Raw genomic sequence first — 21389 nt, 5'->3', positions numbered from 1 at the left:
ATGCCTTTGGCGGGTGGCGTACCCAGATGAAAAAGAAAGGATATTGGAAACATCAAGCTTGTAATGCCCTTTAATTAATTGGTAAAGAAATTGTAGTCGTATTAAACGATTTCTTTCGGTAGGTGAAGGCTCATTGGCACGATGCAAGAGTTCAGTTATAGAGGTGCGTCCAAAGGTATTAAAGATAAAGCGGACTGCCTTTTTCTGCACGTTTTCCAATTTGGTTATGTTAGCTTTAGTGAAGGGGTCCCAAACAATCACCCCATATTCTAAGATCGGGCGAATGATGGTCTTGTACGCTAGAGTACGCACCGAGGAATTAGAATATTTTAAAGCTCTTCGAAGGAAAAATAGCTTTCGGTTAGCATTTGCAATTACGGAGTCAATATGTTTAGTCCAGTTAAGGTCATTGGTAATCCAAAGGCCGAGATACTTAATGTTAGTTACCTCAGAAAGGGTGAAGCTTGCGGTGGAATAATTAAATAGTAAGGGTTTTTTCCTGTGGGTTATTCGCATAAATACTGTTTTTTCGAAGTTAATTGACATCTGCCATAAATCACACCACTTAACAATTTTATGAAAGGCACTATTTAGAATGTTTTGATCAGTTACATTGGATATTTCAGAATATATAACGCAATCATCAGCATACAACTTGATTTTTACAGGAACTTCATTCACAATATCATTGATAAAAATTATAAACAAAAGTGGTCCAAGAACAGTACCCTGTGGGACGCCAGAGTCAACGGTTGCCTCTTCTGAACAGAATTCGTTAAAAACAACAAATTGTTTACGGTTTAAAAGGTAGTCTGCTATCCATTTTATTAGGCGCGGATTTCTAAGCGTTTTCTCTAATTTAAAAAGTAATTTCTTGTGCGAGACTTTGTCAAACGCTTTCGCAAAGTCCATAAAGATGGCATCAGTTTGTGTCCCATTGTTAATTGAAGTTGCGAAATCGTGTATTGTCTCGACAAGTTGAGTAGAGGTTGAATAGCCTTTTCTGAATCCGTGCTGGTGTTTTGTTAGGATGTTATGCTTACTAAGGAACTCAGAGATATGCGTATGAATGATGTGTTCTAGAAGTTTACAGGTAGTTGACGTTAATGAAATAGGACGATAATTCGAGATGAGTTCTTTTTTACCCGACTTATAAAGAGGCTTGACTCTGGCGGCCCTCCAATCATCTGGTACTCGCCCTTCATGTAGCGATTTTGAAAATAAAACATACAGATATTTAGCGATCCACTCGGCATATCGCTTTAAAAATGCATTTGGAATGGAATCCGGTCCGGGTGTCTTTTTAACATTGATTTTAAGAAGCATGTTTAAAATGCCTTGCTCACTGATAACAACGTCAGGTATAGGTGGATAATCTGCATCAAACGTGGGAAGAACATCGTTGTCAATGGTGAAAACCGATTTGAATTGTTGATTAAAGGCATTCGAAATAATCTTGCCATCATGCACATCAACTCCATCAACTACAAAAACATTACATTCAGTAGATGTAGGCTTAATGCTCCGCCAAAATCTCTCAGGACACGTTTTAATGAAGTTCGGTAATGATTCACTATAATACAGCTCTTTGTCACTATGGATTTGGTGTTTTAGCTTAGTTGCAATCTCCAAAATCTCTTCCTTTACACCAGTGATATTCCCAAGACTACGACGCTTTTTTAATCGTTTTAACTTCCTTTTGAGACGCAACGTGTCCCGAGAAATCCAGGGGTTCCTCTCTTTCTTCTTTTTAACAACACATGGAACGAAGCGATCAATACATTCATTTACCAAATCTTTAAATGAGTCCCAAAGGCTTTGCACATCAGCAGTACTGTTTAAAAACGAGTCGAAGTTGAAGGAGAGGAAATCTATAATTGATGTATCGTCAGCTCGCAAAAAATTTCGAAAACATGACGTTTTTTGTTTCCGTTCCACAGAGCCATTTGCCAGGGTCAACAGTACAGCACTGTGGTCAGAAATACCAGGAACCACTTCACAGCTGGCCGAAGCCTTAATACACCCACTAACAAAAAAGAGATCAAGTACTGACTTCGACTTTCCCTGCACTCTAGTAAAATCGTCAACAACTTGCAACAAATCAAAAGTAAAGGAAACGTCGAGCATTGCTTCTCCTACGATATCGTTATGCTTAGTGGTTGAAAGAGAGGTCCAATCTATATCTGGTAGGTTGAAATCTCCTGATAAAATGATCCGAGCTCCTGACTTTGCATGAGTGCACAGATATTTTTTTAATTCATTGATGACTTCAATGGACGAGGTCGGGGGTCTGTATATGGAAGCCACAATATACTGAATATTATTGTGGTACATTTTGCAAAATAAGCCTTCCACTTGAGGAATATCTGGCATTCTAATTACCGTTAGGCCTTTCTTAAATACAACTGCAACGCCTCCTCCCTTACTTCCGCGATCTTTCCTTAACACATTATAACCAGGTGGAATTATTTCACTGTCGAATACTGTACTATTCAACCATGTTTCTGTAAGTGTTATTAAATCTGGATCATGAGTAAGAAGCAATGTTTCTAATTCAGTTGCTTTGTTCACCACACTTCGGCAATTTACATTCAGGATTCTTAACGGTTCAGACACAGGATCACGGCGTCAGTTTCCCTTCTTCTTGTGAAGTTTAAAACGCGATTTTTCGGTTTCATTCCAACCATACAGGGTGTCATCAATGCTCAATTTGTCGTATAATAGCTTAACCTTTGCGCCACTTTCTTTTTCTTCAGCCGCGCTCTTCCACAAATTTCTTCGTACCTCCCGTACCCTGCTTGAAAAGTCCTCAGAGATAGACATCGTAGTCCCCTTTAGCTTAAACGCGTTCTTTAATACGGAAGTCTTTTCCCGATACTCTAGAAATTTTATGATTACTGGACGCGACTTATTTACAACCTTACGGCCAAGCCTATGGCATCTTTCAATGCCGGATGTAGTTACCTCAAGCTTTTCCTGAAAAAATTTGGTTACTTCATTCATTAGTTCCTCGTTAGATTCCTTAGCAGGTTCGTCTACTCCAAATATAATTAGGTTATTTCTGCGGCCTCTGTTTTCGAGATCGTCAACTTTTGATACGAGCATAGAAATCTGTTCATCTCGTTTTGACATAGCAATCTCGATGCTTTGTACTTTGCTTGTCAGGGTAGCTAAAGCAGATAACTGTGCTTCAACCCCTTCTATGCGCTGAGTTAAAGCAGAAATTTTTTCCTCGATTCCATGTTGAGAGCTCTTTATGGATTCAAGTGAGGCAGTAATTTGTGCCTGACCGTCTAACAGTTGTGACAACATCTGCTCTGTAGGACCTGGGTTTGCCTCTACGTCCCCGCATTTCAACAGATCTAGCGGCACAGAACAAACAGCAGAAAGTAGACCTCTTAAGCGTAGTGGGCAGGGCAGCAGCACCAGAAATCGGTCATCACTACGAAAACACTGAACGCATGAATAATTACCAACCTGCAGCACGAAGCGAAAAGGGTTGAGCATCATGCCAGGAATGCTGCTGCCAAGCCCACTGGTGAAATCCTGTTCCTCTGGCGCTCTTATAGCCGGCGATTCTCCCACGTGAGGTGACGTCACCGACGATAGCAACCATGTTGAGTCATTGAAGTGCAGCAGACACGATCCATCCAGGGCGAAGTTATCACCCTGCGAAGATGACATGCAGCCGAAGCCCACGAGTCTGTGCGCATGCGTCGTCTGCGAAGCGTAGTAGTGCGGCCACGAAGAGGCTCCCAGCAGAACGGTGACAGCCTGCAGCACGAAGCGAAAAGGGTTGAGCATCATGCCAGGAATGCTGCTGCCAAGCCCACTGGTGAAATCCTGTTCCTCTGGCGCTCTTATAGCCGGCGATTCTCCCACGTGAGGTGACGTCACCGACGATAGCAACCATGTTGAGTCATTGAAGTGCAGCAGACACGATCCATCCAGGGCGAAGTTATCACCCTGCGAAGATGACATGCAGCCGAAGCCCACGAGTCTGTGCGCATGCGTCGTCTGCGAAGCGTAGTAGTGCGGCCACGAAGAGGCTCCCAGCAGAACGGTGACAGCCTGCAGCACGAAGCGAAAAGGGTTGAGCATCATGCCAGGAATGCTGCTGCCAAGCCCACTGGTGAAATCCTGTTCCTCTGGCGCTCTTATAGCCGGCGATTCTCCCACGTGAGGTGACGTCACCGACGATAGCAACCATGTTGAGTCATTGAAGTGCAGCAGACACGATCCATCCAGGGCGAAGTTATCACCCTGCGAAGATGACATGCAGCCGAAGCCCACGAGTCTGTGCGCATGCGTCGTCTGCGAAGCGTAGTAGTGCGGCCACGAAGAGGCTCCCAGCAGAACGGTGACAGCCTGCAGCACGAAGCGAAAAGGGTTGAGCATCATGCCAGGAATGCTGCTGCCAAGCCCACTGGTGAAATCCTGTTCCTCTGGCGCTCTTATAGCCGGCGATTCTCCCACGTGAGGTGACGTCACCGACGATAGCAACCATGTTGAGTCATTGAAGTGCAGCAGACACGATCCATCCAGGGCGAAGTTATCACCCTGCGAAGATGACATGCAGCCGAAGCCCACGAGTCTGTGCGCATGCGTCGTCTGCGAAGCGTAGTAGTGCGGCCACGAAGAGGCTCCCAGCAGAACGGTGACAGCCTGCAGCACGAAGCGAAAAGGGTTGAGCATCATGCCAGGAATGCTGCTGCCAAGCCCACTGGTGAAATCCTGTTCCTCTGGCGCTCTTATAGCCGGCGATTCTCCCACGTGAGGTGACGTCACCGACGATAGCAACCATGTTGAGTCATTGAAGTGCAGCAGACACGATCCATCCAGGGCGAAGTTATCACCCTGCGAAGATGACATGCAGCCGAAGCCCACGAGTCTGTGCGCATGCGTCGTCTGCGAAGCGTAGTAGTGCGGCCACGAAGAGGCTCCCAGCAGAACGGTGACAGCCTGCAGCACGAAGCGAAAAGGGTTGAGCATCATGCCAGGAATGCTGCTGCCAAGCCCACTGGTGAAATCCTGTTCCTCTGGCGCTCTTATAGCCGGCGATTCTCCCACGTGAGGTGACGTCACCGACGATAGCAACCATGTTGAGTCATTGAAGTGCAGCAGACACGATCCATCCAGGGCGAAGTTATCACCCTGCGAAGATGACATGCAGCCGAAGCCCACGAGTCTGTGCGCATGCGTCGTCTGCGAAGCGTAGTAGTGCGGCCACGAAGAGGCTCCCAGCAGAACGGTGACAGCCTGCAGCACGAAGCGAAAAGGGTTGAGCATCATGCCAGGAATGCTGCTGCCAAGCCCACTGGTGAAATCCTGTTCCTCTGGCGCTCTTATAGCCGGCGATTCTCCCACGTGAGGTGACGTCACCGACGATAGCAACCATGTTGAGTCATTGAAGTGCAGCAGACACGATCCATCCAGGGCGAAGTTATCACCCTGCGAAGATGACATGCAGCCGAAGCCCACGAGTCTGTGCGCATGCGTCGTCTGCGAAGCGTAGTAGTGCGGCCACGAAGAGGCTCCCAGCAGAACGGTGACAGCCTGCAGCACGAAGCGAAAAGGGTTGAGCATCATGCCAGGAATGCTGCTGCCAAGCCCACTGGTGAAATCCTGTTCCTCTGGCGCTCTTATAGCCGGCGATTCTCCCACGTGAGGTGACGTCACCGACGATAGCAACCATGTTGAGTCATTGAAGTGCAGCAGACACGATCCATCCAGGGCGAAGTTATCACCCTGCGAAGATGACATGCAGCCGAAGCCCACGAGTCTGTGCGCATGCGTCGTCTGCGAAGCGTAGTAGTGCGGCCACGAAGAGGCTCCCAGCAGAACGGTGACAGCCTGCAGCACGAAGCGAAAAGGGTTGAGCATCATGCCAGGAATGCTGCTGCCAAGCCCACTGGTGAAATCCTGTTCCTCTGGCGCTCTTATAGCCGGCGATTCTCCCACGTGAGGTGACGTCACCGACGATAGCAACCATGTTGAGTCATTGAAGTGCAGCAGACACGATCCATCCAGGGCGAAGTTATCACCCTGCGAAGATGACATGCAGCCGAAGCCCACGAGTCTGTGCGCATGCGTCGTCTGCGAAGCGTAGTAGTGCGGCCACGAAGAGGCTCCCAGCAGAACGGTGACAGCCTGCAGCACGAAGCGAAAAGGGTTGAGCATCATGCCAGGAATGCTGCTGCCAAGCCCACTGGTGAAATCCTGTTCCTCTGGCGCTCTTATAGCCGGCGATTCTCCCACGTGAGGTGACGTCACCGACGATAGCAACCATGTTGAGTCATTGAAGTGCAGCAGACACGATCCATCCAGGGCGAAGTTATCACCCTGCGAAGATGACATGCAGCCGAAGCCCACGAGTCTGTGCGCATGCGTCGTCTGCGAAGCGTAGTAGTGCGGCCACGAAGAGGCTCCCAGCAGAACGGTGACAGCCTGCAGCACGAAGCGAAAAGGGTTGAGCATCATGCCAGGAATGCTGCTGCCAAGCCCACTGGTGAAATCCTGTTCCTCTGGCGCTCTTATAGCCGGCGATTCTCCCACGTGAGGTGACGTCACCGACGATAGCAACCATGTTGAGTCATTGAAGTGCAGCAGACACGATCCATCCAGGGCGAAGTTATCACCCTGCGAAGATGACATGCAGCCGAAGCCCACGAGTCTGTGCGCATGCGTCGTCTGCGAAGCGTAGTAGTGCGGCCACGAAGAGGCTCCCAGCAGAACGGTGACAGCCTGCAGCACGAAGCGAAAAGGGTTGAGCATCATGCCAGGAATGCTGCTGCCAAGCCCACTGGTGAAATCCTGTTCCTCTGGCGCTCTTATAGCCGGCGATTCTCCCACGTGAGGTGACGTCACCGACGATAGCAACCATGTTGAGTCATTGAAGTGCAGCAGACACGATCCATCCAGGGCGAAGTTATCACCCTGCGAAGATGACATGCAGCCGAAGCCCACGAGTCTGTGCGCATGCGTCGTCTGCGAAGCGTAGTAGTGCGGCCACGAAGAGGCTCCCAGCAGAACGGTGACAGCCTGCAGCACGAAGCGAAAAGGGTTGAGCATCATGCCAGGAATGCTGCTGCCAAGCCCACTGGTGAAATCCTGTTCCTCTGGCGCTCTTATAGCCGGCGATTCTCCCACGTGAGGTGACGTCACCGACGATAGCAACCATGTTGAGTCATTGAAGTGCAGCAGACACGATCCATCCAGGGCGAAGTTATCACCCTGCGAAGATGACATGCAGCCGAAGCCCACGAGTCTGTGCGCATGCGTCGTCTGCGAAGCGTAGTAGTGCGGCCACGAAGAGGCTCCCAGCAGAACGGTGACAGCCTGCAGCACGAAGCGAAAAGGGTTGAGCATCATGCCAGGAATGCTGCTGCCAAGCCCACTGGTGAAATCCTGTTCCTCTGGCGCTCTTATAGCCGGCGATTCTCCCACGTGAGGTGACGTCACCGACGATAGCAACCATGTTGAGTCATTGAAGTGCAGCAGACACGATCCATCCAGGGCGAAGTTATCACCCTGCGAAGATGACATGCAGCCGAAGCCCACGAGTCTGTGCGCATGCGTCGTCTGCGAAGCGTAGTAGTGCGGCCACGAAGAGGCTCCCAGCAGAACGGTGACAGCCTGCAGCACGAAGCGAAAAGGGTTGAGCATCATGCCAGGAATGCTGCTGCCAAGCCCACTTGTGTCCCACCATGACGTGTCCCACCATGACGAGAGTTGAAAAGCGCGGAGAAGATACCGCGAGCGGTGGCTGTGGGTGCTTTACAGTGAAATGGCGAAATCGGTCTAGTGATTATTATCCTTATTTTTCGCTTGCGCCTTCTTTTCTTTTTTTTTGTCTTTATGACTTGTGCAAACTGTGTTCGAATTCAAAAAATTCAAACCACTTTTTATCTAACGAGAAATATGGTTGAAATGTGAAGCAATCTCTCCCCGAAATAAATTATGTTAGTGGTTGCGATTGACTTGCTTGAATAAGATGTCCGTCGAAGCTTGAGTAGCTTAGAGTAGGCGTACAAGCTTACAAATCCCAAACTGCTCTCACCTTTCGAAATGGCGCAATCAGATTGATGTCATTTCATACCAGGGTGGACCCAGGTTTGATTCCGACCACAGGAAGTGTTTTTTCTTGTTTATCAGCATCGTCATCGTCATATTGTTCCCTGACTTTCTGCAGTGGTTTTTACTTGCGGCAGCGCTTCAACCTCATCAAGAAAGCTTCACTTTCACATGGGATTTCTACTTCTGTAATTACTAAAGTGACACTGCATATGTCCTCCCTCCTGAACTTGTTCATGTTGACCCGCTTTAATTGGCCCAGCGTCTTCCCTCGTACTCGCCAGCACCGGCGCCTTTTTCACAGGTTTTATACCCCTCGCACCACCGATGCATCGCTCGAAAGTGGCGCAATCGATTAATAACGGCCATAGCGCCGCTATCAGCCGCAGCAGCTTCCCTTTTTACTCTATGTAGTTTGCCCGGAGCAAGAGCACTGATTGCAGAAGCGTCGGCACGCACAGATCTCCGAATTTTATTTATTTATTTATTTTTTATTTATTTATTTATTTATTTATTTATTTATTTATTTATTTATTTATTTATTTATTTATTTATTTATTTCATTTTATGCAGGAGCTACTTAATTAAGGTGGTTTTGCGCCATTCAAGAAGGAGATGGTTAAACAGTAACACTGCACGCCGACACTGCAGTCAAAACTATGAGATATCGTAGTAAGCACGCAGTGAAAAAGCAGTGAATTCCATTCGTCGAAAGTAAGTTAAAAGAATACTTACATGTGTTATTTTCCGGAGCTTATAGTCTATCATTTTGTGGATGGTTTAACCTTGGTGATCGCTGATGAGAAAGCAGAGTGTGCAATTCTTTATTTGAACTAGACTAGTTGTACAGTTTTCTGTTGCGAAAGCAAAAGAAAGCCGTCCCCCAGAAGGTGCAAACTGTTTCAGGGTTTTGACGATTTGCCGCCGGTGCTGCCTCAAGTTTTACCTGAACAGGAACTTGCCCTCTTGGAACGCAAACCAACAACTATTCTTCTGCCTAAAGGGCTATCATAGCGACAGTTTCCCGGTGCAATCCACGTTTAAGCATGCATACATCACGGGTTGCCGATTTAAAAGTGCAAGGGGGGGGATTGAAAGGCAGGAGGTTGTGCATGAGCAGTTAAGCTTTATACTATCGCCAATAACATGCCGGTGAAAATGGCAGAATTAAACGTGGGCGTCTCAAGGCCCAATCCGACTTGGCTGCCATCCGGCGTGGTCGAGCGGTTTGGATTGCCGACAGACACCAAGATGCCTCCTCCGAGTTAGCGAAATGGATGTCCAAATGCACGTCCGACCGCATAGAGCTGAAGTCGTTCCAAGTTTTATTCGTCTAATAGGCCAGAAAGTATGCTGATTAAGAAATTAAAAACAAACGTGTTTTGTTTTTTCCACTCCTTAGACTGGGCGTATCCTCGCTCACCATCCTTCTTCATAGAGTGGAACACCAGAGAATCTTTGTGCTCAAATTACCCATTGTAGGCCATTATTCATTACACATGTACATGTACGTAACAACCGCTTTTGGGCCACAGGCCACAACGCACCTAGTTGATCCAAATGTATTCCTCTACAGTAACGGCTGTGTGGTGTTGTACAGCTGTCCTGCTCCTCTCGCCTTCTGGAAAGCATTTTGTTGAATCCCACCCAAACCCAATTTTAATCAGCTTAGCGTCTCAACTTTGCATGAGCGTCGATTAAACATTTGGCTTCAGTATGGGCACATTTTGTGCTGTTTTTATGCTTTCAGCCTTCGTCCAATTTATGTGTGTTCTGTGTACCCGGGTCACGAACTCTTTTAATACTGTGCTCCACGGCAATGTATTTTAAAGGTGCACCTAGTAAGCCTTGAATGCACCTTAGACAATCTCCCGTAAAGGTTACGAGGCGAAAAAATAAGACCATTGGGAGGTTACCGCGATGCGTTTCTACTGCGGTTCTGTACGGTGACGGCTTGTACGCTGTTAGTGATGTAAAGGGTGTTTCAGTGAACACTTTAAAAAATTTCGGAAGGTAGGCTTTTCAAGAAAAACAGCTATTCTCTTAAGGCACATGCTTTCAGGTTCGGCGGACGTCAGCAGTTATGAGAAACATGTAGAGAACATAGTTATTAACCTAAAACTATCTAATGAACTTTTCAATTAGCAAAGTTTGGCGGTTGTTGCCAATGGTCACTTTGTAGTCACGGAGATGACGATAACCGATCAGTTTTTAAAGCAAAGAAAAATACAGTGTGTAGAGCCCTGCAGCCTGCAAAAATCAAGTATTTTCCCCCCATAAAACTGAAACGCGGCGATGCGCACATGGTGCGCCAGAAGTCTAGTGCAAACGCAACATCCGCTGATGACGCGTTGCAGTGACTGTGTCGCCCAATTCAAGAAGGCTCTGATGAATTCCCACGATAGGGAATCAGCTGATATCAACGTCATCGCCTCCTGTATTTATCAATAATCAACGCTCGCCTTATACCACGGCTAGCGCTATCTTTTCTTTCGTTGGTAGGGGCGCGAAAGAGGCTAGCCATTGCCCACAACACGGTCGCCTGTTTCGGGAGCCCTAGTGGGTGTTGGCGACAAGTTTACTTTTTTTTATTGTCTCAACTACATCTGACATGGCTACCAGACTTACAAGATGTGAAACATCACCACCGATTTATTTATTTTTTGTTATGCTTATCTGCTGTTCGTTTATAATCGCTGCGTGTAAGAAAGCGCATCAAACAAACGAAAGGTTTGTTTGCTGGGCGAGGAGGGATTTCGCGGCTGTGGCTGCAGGCTGAGGCTTCCTAGCTAGGGAAAATTGCACTTAAATTTCGAAATTGCCGCCACATTCATTGGAACACGTCACCAGCCGACGTTGCGCTAGCTCAAAACTTGTAGCCCTCCTCGAGCGCCGAGTTTCGTTTTTGAGCCAAAAACAACGGCAGGTTTTCTCGCGTACAGGGATTTAAACACCGACTTTTTTGTTGTTTTAAAAACTGATAGCAAATCGTCTTCTCCGGGGCAACATAGTCACTATTGACAATAACCACCAAACTCCGTTAATTAAGAAGTTCATTAGTACAGTTTAATTACCCACCTAACTAATGTGCACACACTTGATACTATCCGGTGTCCCCCGCAGCTAGAAATCTCCTTCGGAAGAGGGTTTCTTTTTTTCTCCAAGAGCCTACTTTCAAGAATTTCTCAAATTGTTCGCTGAAACACCCTGTATATTAGATTTAGAATGAGAGAACACAATGCAGTGAGAGAACAAAACTGTGAGAACATATTAAACGCCTATGTAGAGCACCAGGAATTACGCCCAAAACCCACACTTAGTACTCTTCTCTCTGTCATCCAACTACGCTTAAGTTATAAAGTATTTTTTACAACAACACAACAGTGTCCTCTTTTTCTAATATTTGTAAACAACAGACAGACTAGATATTTTGGAACGTTAGAAAACTCAATTGTGATGATTGTGCAACATCACCGATCTCTTGAATTTTTACGGTATGCGAAACCATACCTGAAACTTCTGCCATTTTTTAACAATCACGTGCCTTGACTAAATTGCCTGCCATATGTGGCAATTTTTATAGGAGCCTTGTTTCATACCAAGTGCTGTTATCAACCCAATAGATTGGTAAACCATGCTTTACTAATTGAAAAGTGCTGCGGAGTCTAGTTTTCTTGCAGCACCACCCAATGTTTTGCGCTATTCGCAAAATATTTCCATAACATTTACCTCTACCGCGATTTGTAACGTTTTTAAAGCAGATAGCTTTGGCACGCATTTTGATCTGCCCACTGTTACGATCGGCGTATTGGCATTGTGATGACCCTCTACAATATTGTCGGGTTCAATCACCCAGCCCTCCCTTCGTCTGGTTTTCGCCGGTTCTTCCCGCCCCCCTCCACCCCTCTTCAGCGGGGAGTGACAAGGCTTTGTGCTAAATATGCGGGGGCGACTAATTCTGCTACTGGACACAAGCCGCTTTCCGCGGCTTCACGGTAAACCAAGCGCCGCCGGCAAGGCAGGTAACAATAAGCGAGAATGGTGCAGGGAGGAATAAACGAAGGCGTGCTCCGTTGCTCTTCAGGTGGAAATCTTCAGCTGCGAGCCGAGCATCCTGCGGCCGCTTTGCCGTGGGTGCGAGACGACGCTGTTCAAGGAAGGTTGCACCGCCGAAGCCAACCAAGTGACCTGTGCGAGACGACAAGTGCCTTCTCTTTGTGAGTGTGTGGACGTCAGTTTCAGTGACACGGATTGGTGCGTGCTGACGTCAGCCGAGAAGAAGGGTGAAAGAGGGCCGACCCCATCTGGTTATTTAATCTAATGCGCGCAGGAGCGCAGAAACCTGTTAAATCAGTCAAACGCCATGTAAATATCTGTACATCAAGTTTATTCGTCATATGCGGCCGCAGTGTTGGCCCCAACTCCAGATCAACGAACGCCATCCCCGGTGAATCTACCAGATCCCCAACGCCGCTTACCACTGTATTAAAGTTAACATTTCTTCCAAACTCGGACTCCGTGTCACATTTTTCATGTATTTGCAAAGCATTACACGCATTTCTACAGCGTTTCTAAAAATAAACATGTCGCACATGTAGTAATGTAGTGTTCTAAGGAATGCATAAAATTCTATATTTCCAGAACTTTGACTGTAGATTCATTTTATAATACCACCCGCTGTGTTCAAATAAAATTATTTGCAGGAGACTCAAATAAACAGAGTATTTATTTTCAGAGCACTTGGAAAATGTTTTCTTAACCCGGTAGTAACTGACGTATTTTACCGTATTTAAACATAACCAGCAACGTATTCCGCACACTCTGATGTATGAACTCTCACGCAACATCTCGCTTTTTAGAGCATTAGGACAACATTAAAAGCGCAATTAGAACAACGCGATTTGGGGCAAAACTTGCGTTGTGTAATTTTACCGCAGAACGCAAGAGTACACGTGTCAAAATATTTCCTGCATTACTCTTCATGCGCTCCTTTGCCTTAGAATCTGAACTCAGTGAAATACTTGGCTCCCTCAAGGCGAGTACAAACACGCGAAAAGAAACTCGAGTGTTCTCAGTGTTGCTCACAGTGTAGCAGTTAAGATTAACATGCTCTACCTGCTGCTAGATATTGGACAGCTTAAATGTTCTATGGTGTGTTGGGTTGTCTCTTGGGCATTCGGTTCCCACAGCGGGAAGTTGATAGAAATTTCTAGGTCATTGAACCTGCTACAAGGAATATCTATCCTTGACAAAATTTTAGTGTCTAAGCACGTTTATATTGGCGTCATACTGCCTAGGGAAGTGCTACGCCCGACAAAGCCTCTGTTCGAATATCTTGTGCAGTCTGTGGGCCCTGTAAAAACAAAAGCGCGGGAACAATAGCTGCAGGGTGGAATAAATTTTCCGTTTGAAAAAAAGCCTAGCACTTCAACAACGATGGCCGCCTCCTAGGTTTTCTCTGCGTATTACTAACGTAGAAATCATAACAGAAATTTTACCCCTTGACTAACACGTTAGGCTATTTTGAAAGAACGCGCTACAGCCACTTTGCTTACGAAGCGCTAAAAGGCCACAGCCTTCGATGGTGTCAGCGTAAAACATTTATTTGTGTTTTTCAGTTAAGAGCATCTCCTTTTTCCCGATAACAAGCTCCTCCCACTTGTTTGTACAAGCTTGCTGAAATCATGCTGCATAGAAGCGCTTTGCTGGTATGACACATATAGGATTGTATACGCGAATACGTTTCACGGCATAAAATGACCTCAAAGCGTTAGGACGACATGATAAAGTATGTAATTATGTTAGTACCACAAATGTCCGCTATGAAAATAATATCTATAATCAAACGGTAGAATGTGTACAGCCATTCTGCTGCCAAAAACTGACATAGGCTGCTTTGAAAGTAGACGATATGTGTGGAAAAAAAACAACGACAGTCTAATTGCAAGTCATTTCACAAAAATAATTTCGAAAAAGGGTGATATAGCCAGACACATGCCGCTGCTGCTTTTACAAAACGGTTCATTCATAAGGCGAAGAAGAGTGTTGCTACGTATTTTCGAAAATGTAGGCCTTCGAACAACCAGCAAAACGTTCTTGGCCAAAACGTTTAAAAAAGCACACAGAAATTCGTGATTTACACTGCTCGGCCTTACTTTTAACTGATGATAATGCCGCCTGGACAGCAATTGATTTCAACTAGCTGCTGCTCGTAGGAGATGCTCCATAGAGCAGAGCAAGGATGAACTTCGTTTCCCAGGCCCAATTGCACGTGTACCCGCTAATTTCCACGGTCACAATTCGTGTACAAACTTGGGACATCTGAGTGCAACAGAGAGGATATCTAGGCGCAGCACGTCTCAGCTAAGTTGACGTCTTGCGTAGTGTTAATGGCAATACTGCTCCAGGTCTTGGCGGACGCCGAAATGTACATTATCTAGTTCAACATTGCATATTTCTCAACATTTGCTTCGCTTCATTGGATTGTAACCTGCACCAATAATTCTTTTGGATTGGGATCGAAGTTTGTGCACAGCTAGTTTCGAATTAATCAACCTCTCTGTGAAGTTGCCCTTTCGGTCGTTTTTGCTATGTGTGGTTTTACCGTTAAAGCCTAGGTAGGCAGACAGGTTTGGCCTTAGGGATGAAGCATTGTTTTTCTGAAGTTCTATTTCAGGTGTTGGCTCTGGGGGTTGTCCCCCAGTTGGTTTTTGAGGAAGAACTCAAATTCATCTGCGGAACTGTAGACGCCATGTCCGCGATGGTGCTGTTCTATGGTTTCAATTCCTTCTTTCAAGAAGTGTTGCTGTGTGCAGGCAAAGCCCCTGGCTGTAGATATTTAATGTCATCGGCTTAGAAGGTGGGACTGATTTGTCCGATAGTGTTTAAGTGTGCAGCGATGACTCTCGTGGCGGTAAAAAAAAACAGTGTTGATACGACGGAGCCATCTAGCGTTTTTTTTTTTGTGGAGGTTTTTTGTCCTGAGGTTTCCGATTCAGATTGCAGCAGTGCAGTCCTTTAAAAAATTCACGAAGTTTTGTGTCCGCTCGCCACAGTGGGTTGACTATAGATCTTCTAATATGGGATAGTCAGTCAAATTAGAGATCAAGAAGTCAAAATTTGACACCAAGATCCAAGCGCACATTTGTGCTGGTTGCTTAGATTGTCTAGGATACCTTCTTGGATACGTAGGAGTGTTTCTTGGGTAGACACGTTCGAGAGCAAGCCATATAAGGTGTATGGCTTGTGATCATTGTCTTTGAGGTAAGGGGAAAGCCTATCGGTCCCAATACAGCTTGCCAATGCGTGAAGTCATAGAGATGAGACATGGGCTTGCACAATTTCGTGCTTTTCAGTTTATTTATTTATTTATTTATGTATTTATTTATATACCTTAAGGATCCAAAAGGGCATAACATATGGGGGGCGACATACAGCACTAATAACAAAGAAGATTGTTTCAAATATGCAGGGTATCAAAAAATAATCAGTCGGACTTCAAAAAAAAAACACAGAAAAAACGCAACAAACATTCACAGAGCAAACACATTGGGAAAGCAGTACTTATCGTTTTTGCACAAGCAAAAGGATACAATGAATAAGATTGGTTATCGGTTTCAAGAAAAGCAAGTAACGCAGATTGAAAAGTTGAATGCTGAGTGTGTGCGACAATGCTAGCAGGCAGTGAAGTCCACTCATTTATCGACAAAGAAAAAGGGGAAGATTGGTGTTTCTTTGTTCGAGAAAATAGTGGTTCTACCTAATGATCATGGTCGATACGCATGGAAGTGTACGAAGCACGGTGAATGAAAGTTCGATGAAATTGCGAATCATTATGGTATAACCTGTGGAAGAAGGATAAGAGGAAAAATTTTCTGCGCATGGCAAGTGGGGAGAGATCTAAACTTTGCTTAATGGATGACACACTTTTATAACGGGAATAACACGACAAGATAAACCGTGCGGCTTTGTTTTGAACCGATTCAAACATTTCGGTAATGACTGTTGTGTGCGGGCGCCATACTATTGAAGCATATTATAGACCATTCCAACGAGGGCGCCGCCATCTTGCGTGCGCAGCGCCCTCTCGTAGACGGCCGATTCGCTGGCTTGGGCATTTGCTCCGCGGCGCATGGGCGCCAACGGCGGCTCGGTGAATTATCTCGTTGTAGCGCGTTGTGCGTTCTTTTCCGTAAGATGCTTCGAAATGGAAAGTTGTTGCATAGGAACAGTTTAAGCGATCTGGCTGAATTGGCGGCTTTTCGGGCCGCGGTGGAGCTGAAATTCGCCTCGAGGTAGCGTGGTCCGCGGTGGGTAAACGATGCGGTGTCGAACATATGTTTGCAATACTTCGTCACAATTTTTTTTTTGTTTGCGTGTCTGTGTCCGGGATCGCGTAAAGCGGGTATTTTTATCACTTTACTGCAAAAACTGATGATTATTAAAACGATCTATCCGTGATACGCCCGGCACCCATGGGCAACAAGTAGAAGCGTGTGTCGATGTCAGTGTAACATACTTCTGGCTTCATATCCCTGCAGGGTTTAATACAGGTTGTTTTGGGTGGACTTAGTAAGTATTTGGCATATTACATAGTTTGTATTAAATATTATCGATATATCAACACCTCACCCTCACCCACCACTGTCGCCAAGTATACACAAACCTTCCTCTCTCTTGAATTTCAAGCTGCTCTGCAGGACTAAAGTACAACGTAAATAAAGTGAACAACACAGCTCCTGAAGATAGTCCGCCGTTGGGCAAATTATCATTCAGCATCTTATTAAGCGTGCGCTGTTGGGCAATCAGACAAGATTTCACTTTTGCGTTGCTTGTATCTAGGTTTGATGATGCCGACAAGGAGATATCATATTTGGGTAATAGACTGAACTCTTGGCTGAAGTGAGCGAGTGAACCACTTTATTTTGCCCGAGTCGGGGATGGGGGAAGAATGGAGGTGGAATCCCTTTCAGTAGTGCCCTCCCAGATTGGCTGGGGAAAGGGACAACATAAGGAGGTGTCACTGTGAAAATCGCCAACGCCAGCCCACGTAATACTTGGAGCCGTGTATGCCGCAATGTGACCGCAGCAGCAGTGGAGATGAAACTAATACCACCTGTAGCACAGGCAAGTTTCAGTTACCCATTTCATTTTAAAAGAGGCTAGAAGAATTTTCTGCCCCTACTTCAAGGTAGGAGTGTACAGAAAGAGCTCAGAAGAACAAAATTGCCAAATATCTTGTGCGCTATTAGGTGCGCAACAAACAAGCTGCTAGTCTGGCTCATTTATTAGCAACATTTTATTAAAATAATGCTTAAATTAGTGGTAAGCCCGCACGCGCGATGCCTACAAAGCGTAGTGAATGCAAAGGAGCAGCCGCGCGAGGCCCGCCATGATCGGGGCGTACACTGCAGAGAGGGGGAAATGTAGTCTGCGCGCTGCGGCCGCTGTGTCCGGGAGTACGTTTCCCCCTCGCCCGATAGAACGGTCTATAGGGTTGTCTTAATCACAGCATTATATGCGTGAAGTTTGGTGTTTTTGTTAAAGAGTTTCAAACGACGTTTAAGGCCGAGCTTTCTTAATGCTTTTCCCGTTATGTATTCGACATGGCTAGTCTAAGATAAATTGAAATGAAAAGGAATGCCTAAATACTTTATGGATGGAACCGTTTGCATTACAATATTGTTAATGGCATACACGTTAGGCAAAAGATCTGCAACGGATGAGAAACGTACGGGCTTGGTTTTGTTAACTATAATTTCAGTTTGCCACATACGGCACCATTCCGTTAATTTTGTCTGGTCTGACTGCAAGGTGGTTATGTCGTTTGGTTTAGTTATGTCCTTGAAGACGACGACGTCGTCGGCACACAGACGAAGTGAAGAGTTATTGTTAGACCCGATATCATTTTTGTAGACTAGGAACAATAGAAGGCCGAGCACAGAACCCTGAGGTACTCGAGACTTGATGGGACTGGGACTAAAGAAAACACAGTTAATTTTGACAGACTGGGCCCTGTTACTAAGAAAGCCCTTGATCCGCGAGGTAGATTTAGAGTCTAGTTGCAGATTGCAAACTTTAGCCATTAACTGCTGGTGCTGCACGCGATCAAATGCTTTAGTAAAGTCAATAAAAATGGCATCGGTGTAACACGAGTTACTCATAGAATCGTGCAGGTCGTTTAGCAATTCAAACTGTAGGGCGTAACAATAATTTTTAGTTTTTCGGTTTAAGGTGATGCCGGTGTTTTTTAAGACGACGGGTACTTGTCCATTTTCCCATTCTTCAATGATGTATTACCGTAAACATTTCATTGCATCACTGTCCAGGTTTCTAGGAGTCTTTTTGCTTTTGTCGTGGCCTGACGTTGTTTTCTGTCGGGTTGTGAATTGCTGCGATGCGTTTCGCGACCGTAAGGGGTCTGAAAGCGTCGGTTCGGGTTAGTACCATAAGTGGGTAGCAGGCAAGAGATGGCGAAGTAGATCCTATGGAAGTATTAGCAAGATCTCTTGGTTTTTTCCTTGGTGAATGAGACGGTGTAAATTATGGGAAATGGTTGTCTATGTTCCTGTATTGCTGATAAGTTTTTTTTAGAATTTGCTAAGATTGGCTATTGCTCAGCGTACCTTTTTGTTGATCGTATAACTAATTCCACTTCTGTCTGCTGAGATTTTGTGCCCATTCTAAAGTCTCCGCAGTTCTTTGGGTTATGCGAAGTTTCAGGGCATGGCTTTTTTTTTTCAGTCGTTAGCTGAAGCTTCTTTGATCCCCCCATAGGTGTAGGAGTTGCAGATCAGTGACAGGGCTATCGCTGGTAATTTGAAATGTTGTTGGTCTGTTTGGAAACAGCTAGGGCAATTTTCACTGCCCATTTCTCTGCGGTAATATGATGGTTCTTTGGGTGTCCTCGCGGGTAGCTTCACAGTTAGCAATCCTAATTTTTCCAACGCTTGGCAGGGTTACGTAAAGGACAAAAATAAGTTTCAATGCTGTGGTCACTCCGTACCGTCTCACCCCGACGGAGGCCCTCCTTATTTCTTATGTTAAAATAAAAGTTCAGGTAAAGCGTTGGGCCACTTGAGCCCGTGTTCTCGACTCTGCTTGGTGCAGTTGGTTCGTTCCAGAGATTTAGCTGATACCGTGGTGGCAGGGGGTGCATGTCATCTCCATTTCCGGCGGCTGCATAGTAGCCGAGAGCTACATGTGAAGCATTGAAGTCACCTAAATAGAGTTTGTGTCCCCGAGTTTATCGCTGTTTAGCAGTTGTATGATGCGATACAGACAGGTGAGGGATACCTGTGGGGACGGCAGATGTTTAAGATGAACAGGCTTCCTTGGGCATTGATTTTCACCATGAGCGCAATAAATTTGTATTCCAATGAGAAAGAAAACTGATGCTGCGCCATGGTATGGTCATTCTTGAAGATTGATCTGTGGTACTTGCCTGTAATAAAGTAGGAGTTGTAATGACTCAGAAAAATGTGGTCTCTACTACCTGCTGAATTTTCATAATATCTGGGTCGTGTAACCGTAACTAGTGAAATAAATTTTGTTTCCTATTATTAGTGAATCTGTTTTAACCTGTCAAATCTTGAGTTCCTTGGACATGTGGGCATTATTTTGTGGATTCCTAGACCGGAAGGAGCGAGGCATTCAGAGAAGTGTTTTGTTATGATGATGTTTTTTGTTTCGCATGGGCTTGACCACTTTAAAATTCCAGGTAGGAGATTCGCGGACTGATCTTATTGAGCCATGTGCGTAATTGTTGGATAGCTTGTGCGACACGCGTTATTTTTTGCCGAAGGGTGCGGCTAAGTGGGACTTTTCTTGCTGATGTTTTTGCTCTAAAGGCGCCGGCTGGGATTCTCTAGGGTAGCAGCGTGATCTTGTGTCTTTCGGAAAACCTGTGTTCATTTGTCATTTGTGTTTTACACACATTAAATTAAAACTTGAATAAACACGACTTGATCGCCCTTTTCAACTGTGTTGTTAGTTGAGAAAAGTTTGTGAGAAGTTTAGGAATAAAAAAGACCGGTAATTCGAAGTCAAGCTGTTGCTGCACCAATATTTACAACTACGCCCCCAGCAACGGCGGCCTGCCGCATGGCAAATTGGTCGAGGAACGAACGCTCTGTCTTCACATGTGGTACCTCTCCTTAGGAAGAGAAAGAAGAAAGTAATGAAAAAGGAATATAACACTTTTCGTTGCCCCTCGCTAAAGCGAAACCGGCAAGGTCCAAAACAGGCCGCAGTGGTTGTGCCCGCTGTGCCCCCTCCATTCTACAGGATCTCACAAAAGACCTATCCACGGAGGTTCAGACATCTCGTCACATAATTCCAGTGGTTTGGCGAGGGATGCCGCAAGAAGCACGTAATTGGCAGCAAACACTGTTAACATGCGTCACAATCGCAGTTTACTGTTGTCCTCCTTGCTTCAAAAGCACCTACTCGACCAAATTTGGTTTTGTACTTAGGTTGGTTGCATTTGGTGCTCTCTATTGTTTCAAAGAGAATAGACGAGCAACCACCCTCTTTCCCTTCATTGTGCAGCTGCCAAATAGAAGGAACAATGCATTCAGGTGGTTTACCTTTCGTCACACAAGGCCGCATATCAGCTCAATGCAGAAAAGCCAGTTTTTTACTTCTTTATTACTGGCTACATGCGGGGGGAGACATTGTCAGTAAAACCAATTCGGTGTATTGAGCTCCAGTAAATCTGGTACCGTAACTGTCGCCACAGTGTTCACGACTTCTAAACCAGTTTCCGGAGGGCAGCAGGTATGTATGAAATTATACCCCAGTGCAAACTGAAAGAACTCCGCGTAAGTTAACTTTACTAAGCTGGATCTTGTAAATCTACGAAGCAGAAGAAACCGCCCACTGTAACCTCCAATCGTGCATTCGTAATATACATTCAAAGGGAGTGAAACGTGCATTACTTCCAAAACTGCAATGTGGTTTTTGCGTAAATAGTGAAAACAAACATAGTGTCCACTGCGCCTCCTTAGGAAAGCTTTACTGGCCAGGTAATATTCTGCTAGCAGCAGTACTTGATCCTGGTACATTGTATTCCGGATACTGAGTTGGCTGTTGTGAGACTGCAAGCGCTGTAAAGGCTAACGCAACAAAGATCCACTGGAATTGAAAAAAGACCGTGTTTTCTTGAAGAGAACTTGTAGCACTAAGTCAAGTAATTAGGTTTGCTTTTGCCCTTTTACCTCACACTATACTCTTAAAATAACTTGCCACCTTGTACAGACGACGAAAGCCTTCCAAGTGTTTACTTGCACACTTAAAATTTAGTATGGAAGCATTTA

The 21389-nt window shown here is 45.6% G+C and overlaps 1 protein-coding gene across 1 annotated transcript; it reads right to left on the bottom strand.

Annotated features, from left to right (window-relative positions):
• Nucleotides 1–2628: 2628 nt before the first annotated feature.
• On the bottom strand, nucleotides 2629–7668 carry LOC144148012 (uncharacterized). Its single transcript, XM_077679616.1, has one exon. The coding sequence runs from the start codon at nucleotides 7666–7668 to the stop codon at nucleotides 2629–2631; it is 5040 nt and encodes a 1679-aa protein (XP_077535742.1).
• Between the last annotated feature and the right edge of the window lie 13721 nt (nucleotides 7669–21389).

This window comes from Haemaphysalis longicornis, unplaced genomic scaffold (genome assembly GCF_048455015.1).
Source record: "Haemaphysalis longicornis isolate Haplotype H1 unplaced genomic scaffold, Haemaphysalis longicornis Haplotype H1 scaffold_71, whole genome shotgun sequence".
Lineage (NCBI taxonomy): Eukaryota > Metazoa > Arthropoda > Arachnida > Ixodida > Ixodidae > Haemaphysalis > Haemaphysalis longicornis.
The sequence above is the reverse complement of the archived record's forward strand: the minus strand, read 5'-3'. Positions and strand labels throughout refer to the sequence as shown.

Excerpts from the sequence above, each read along its gene's own strand:
- LOC144148012 (XM_077679616.1), bottom strand. The coding sequence starts at position 7,668 with ATGATGCTCAACCCTTTTCGCTTCGTGCTGCAGGCTGTCACCGTTCTG.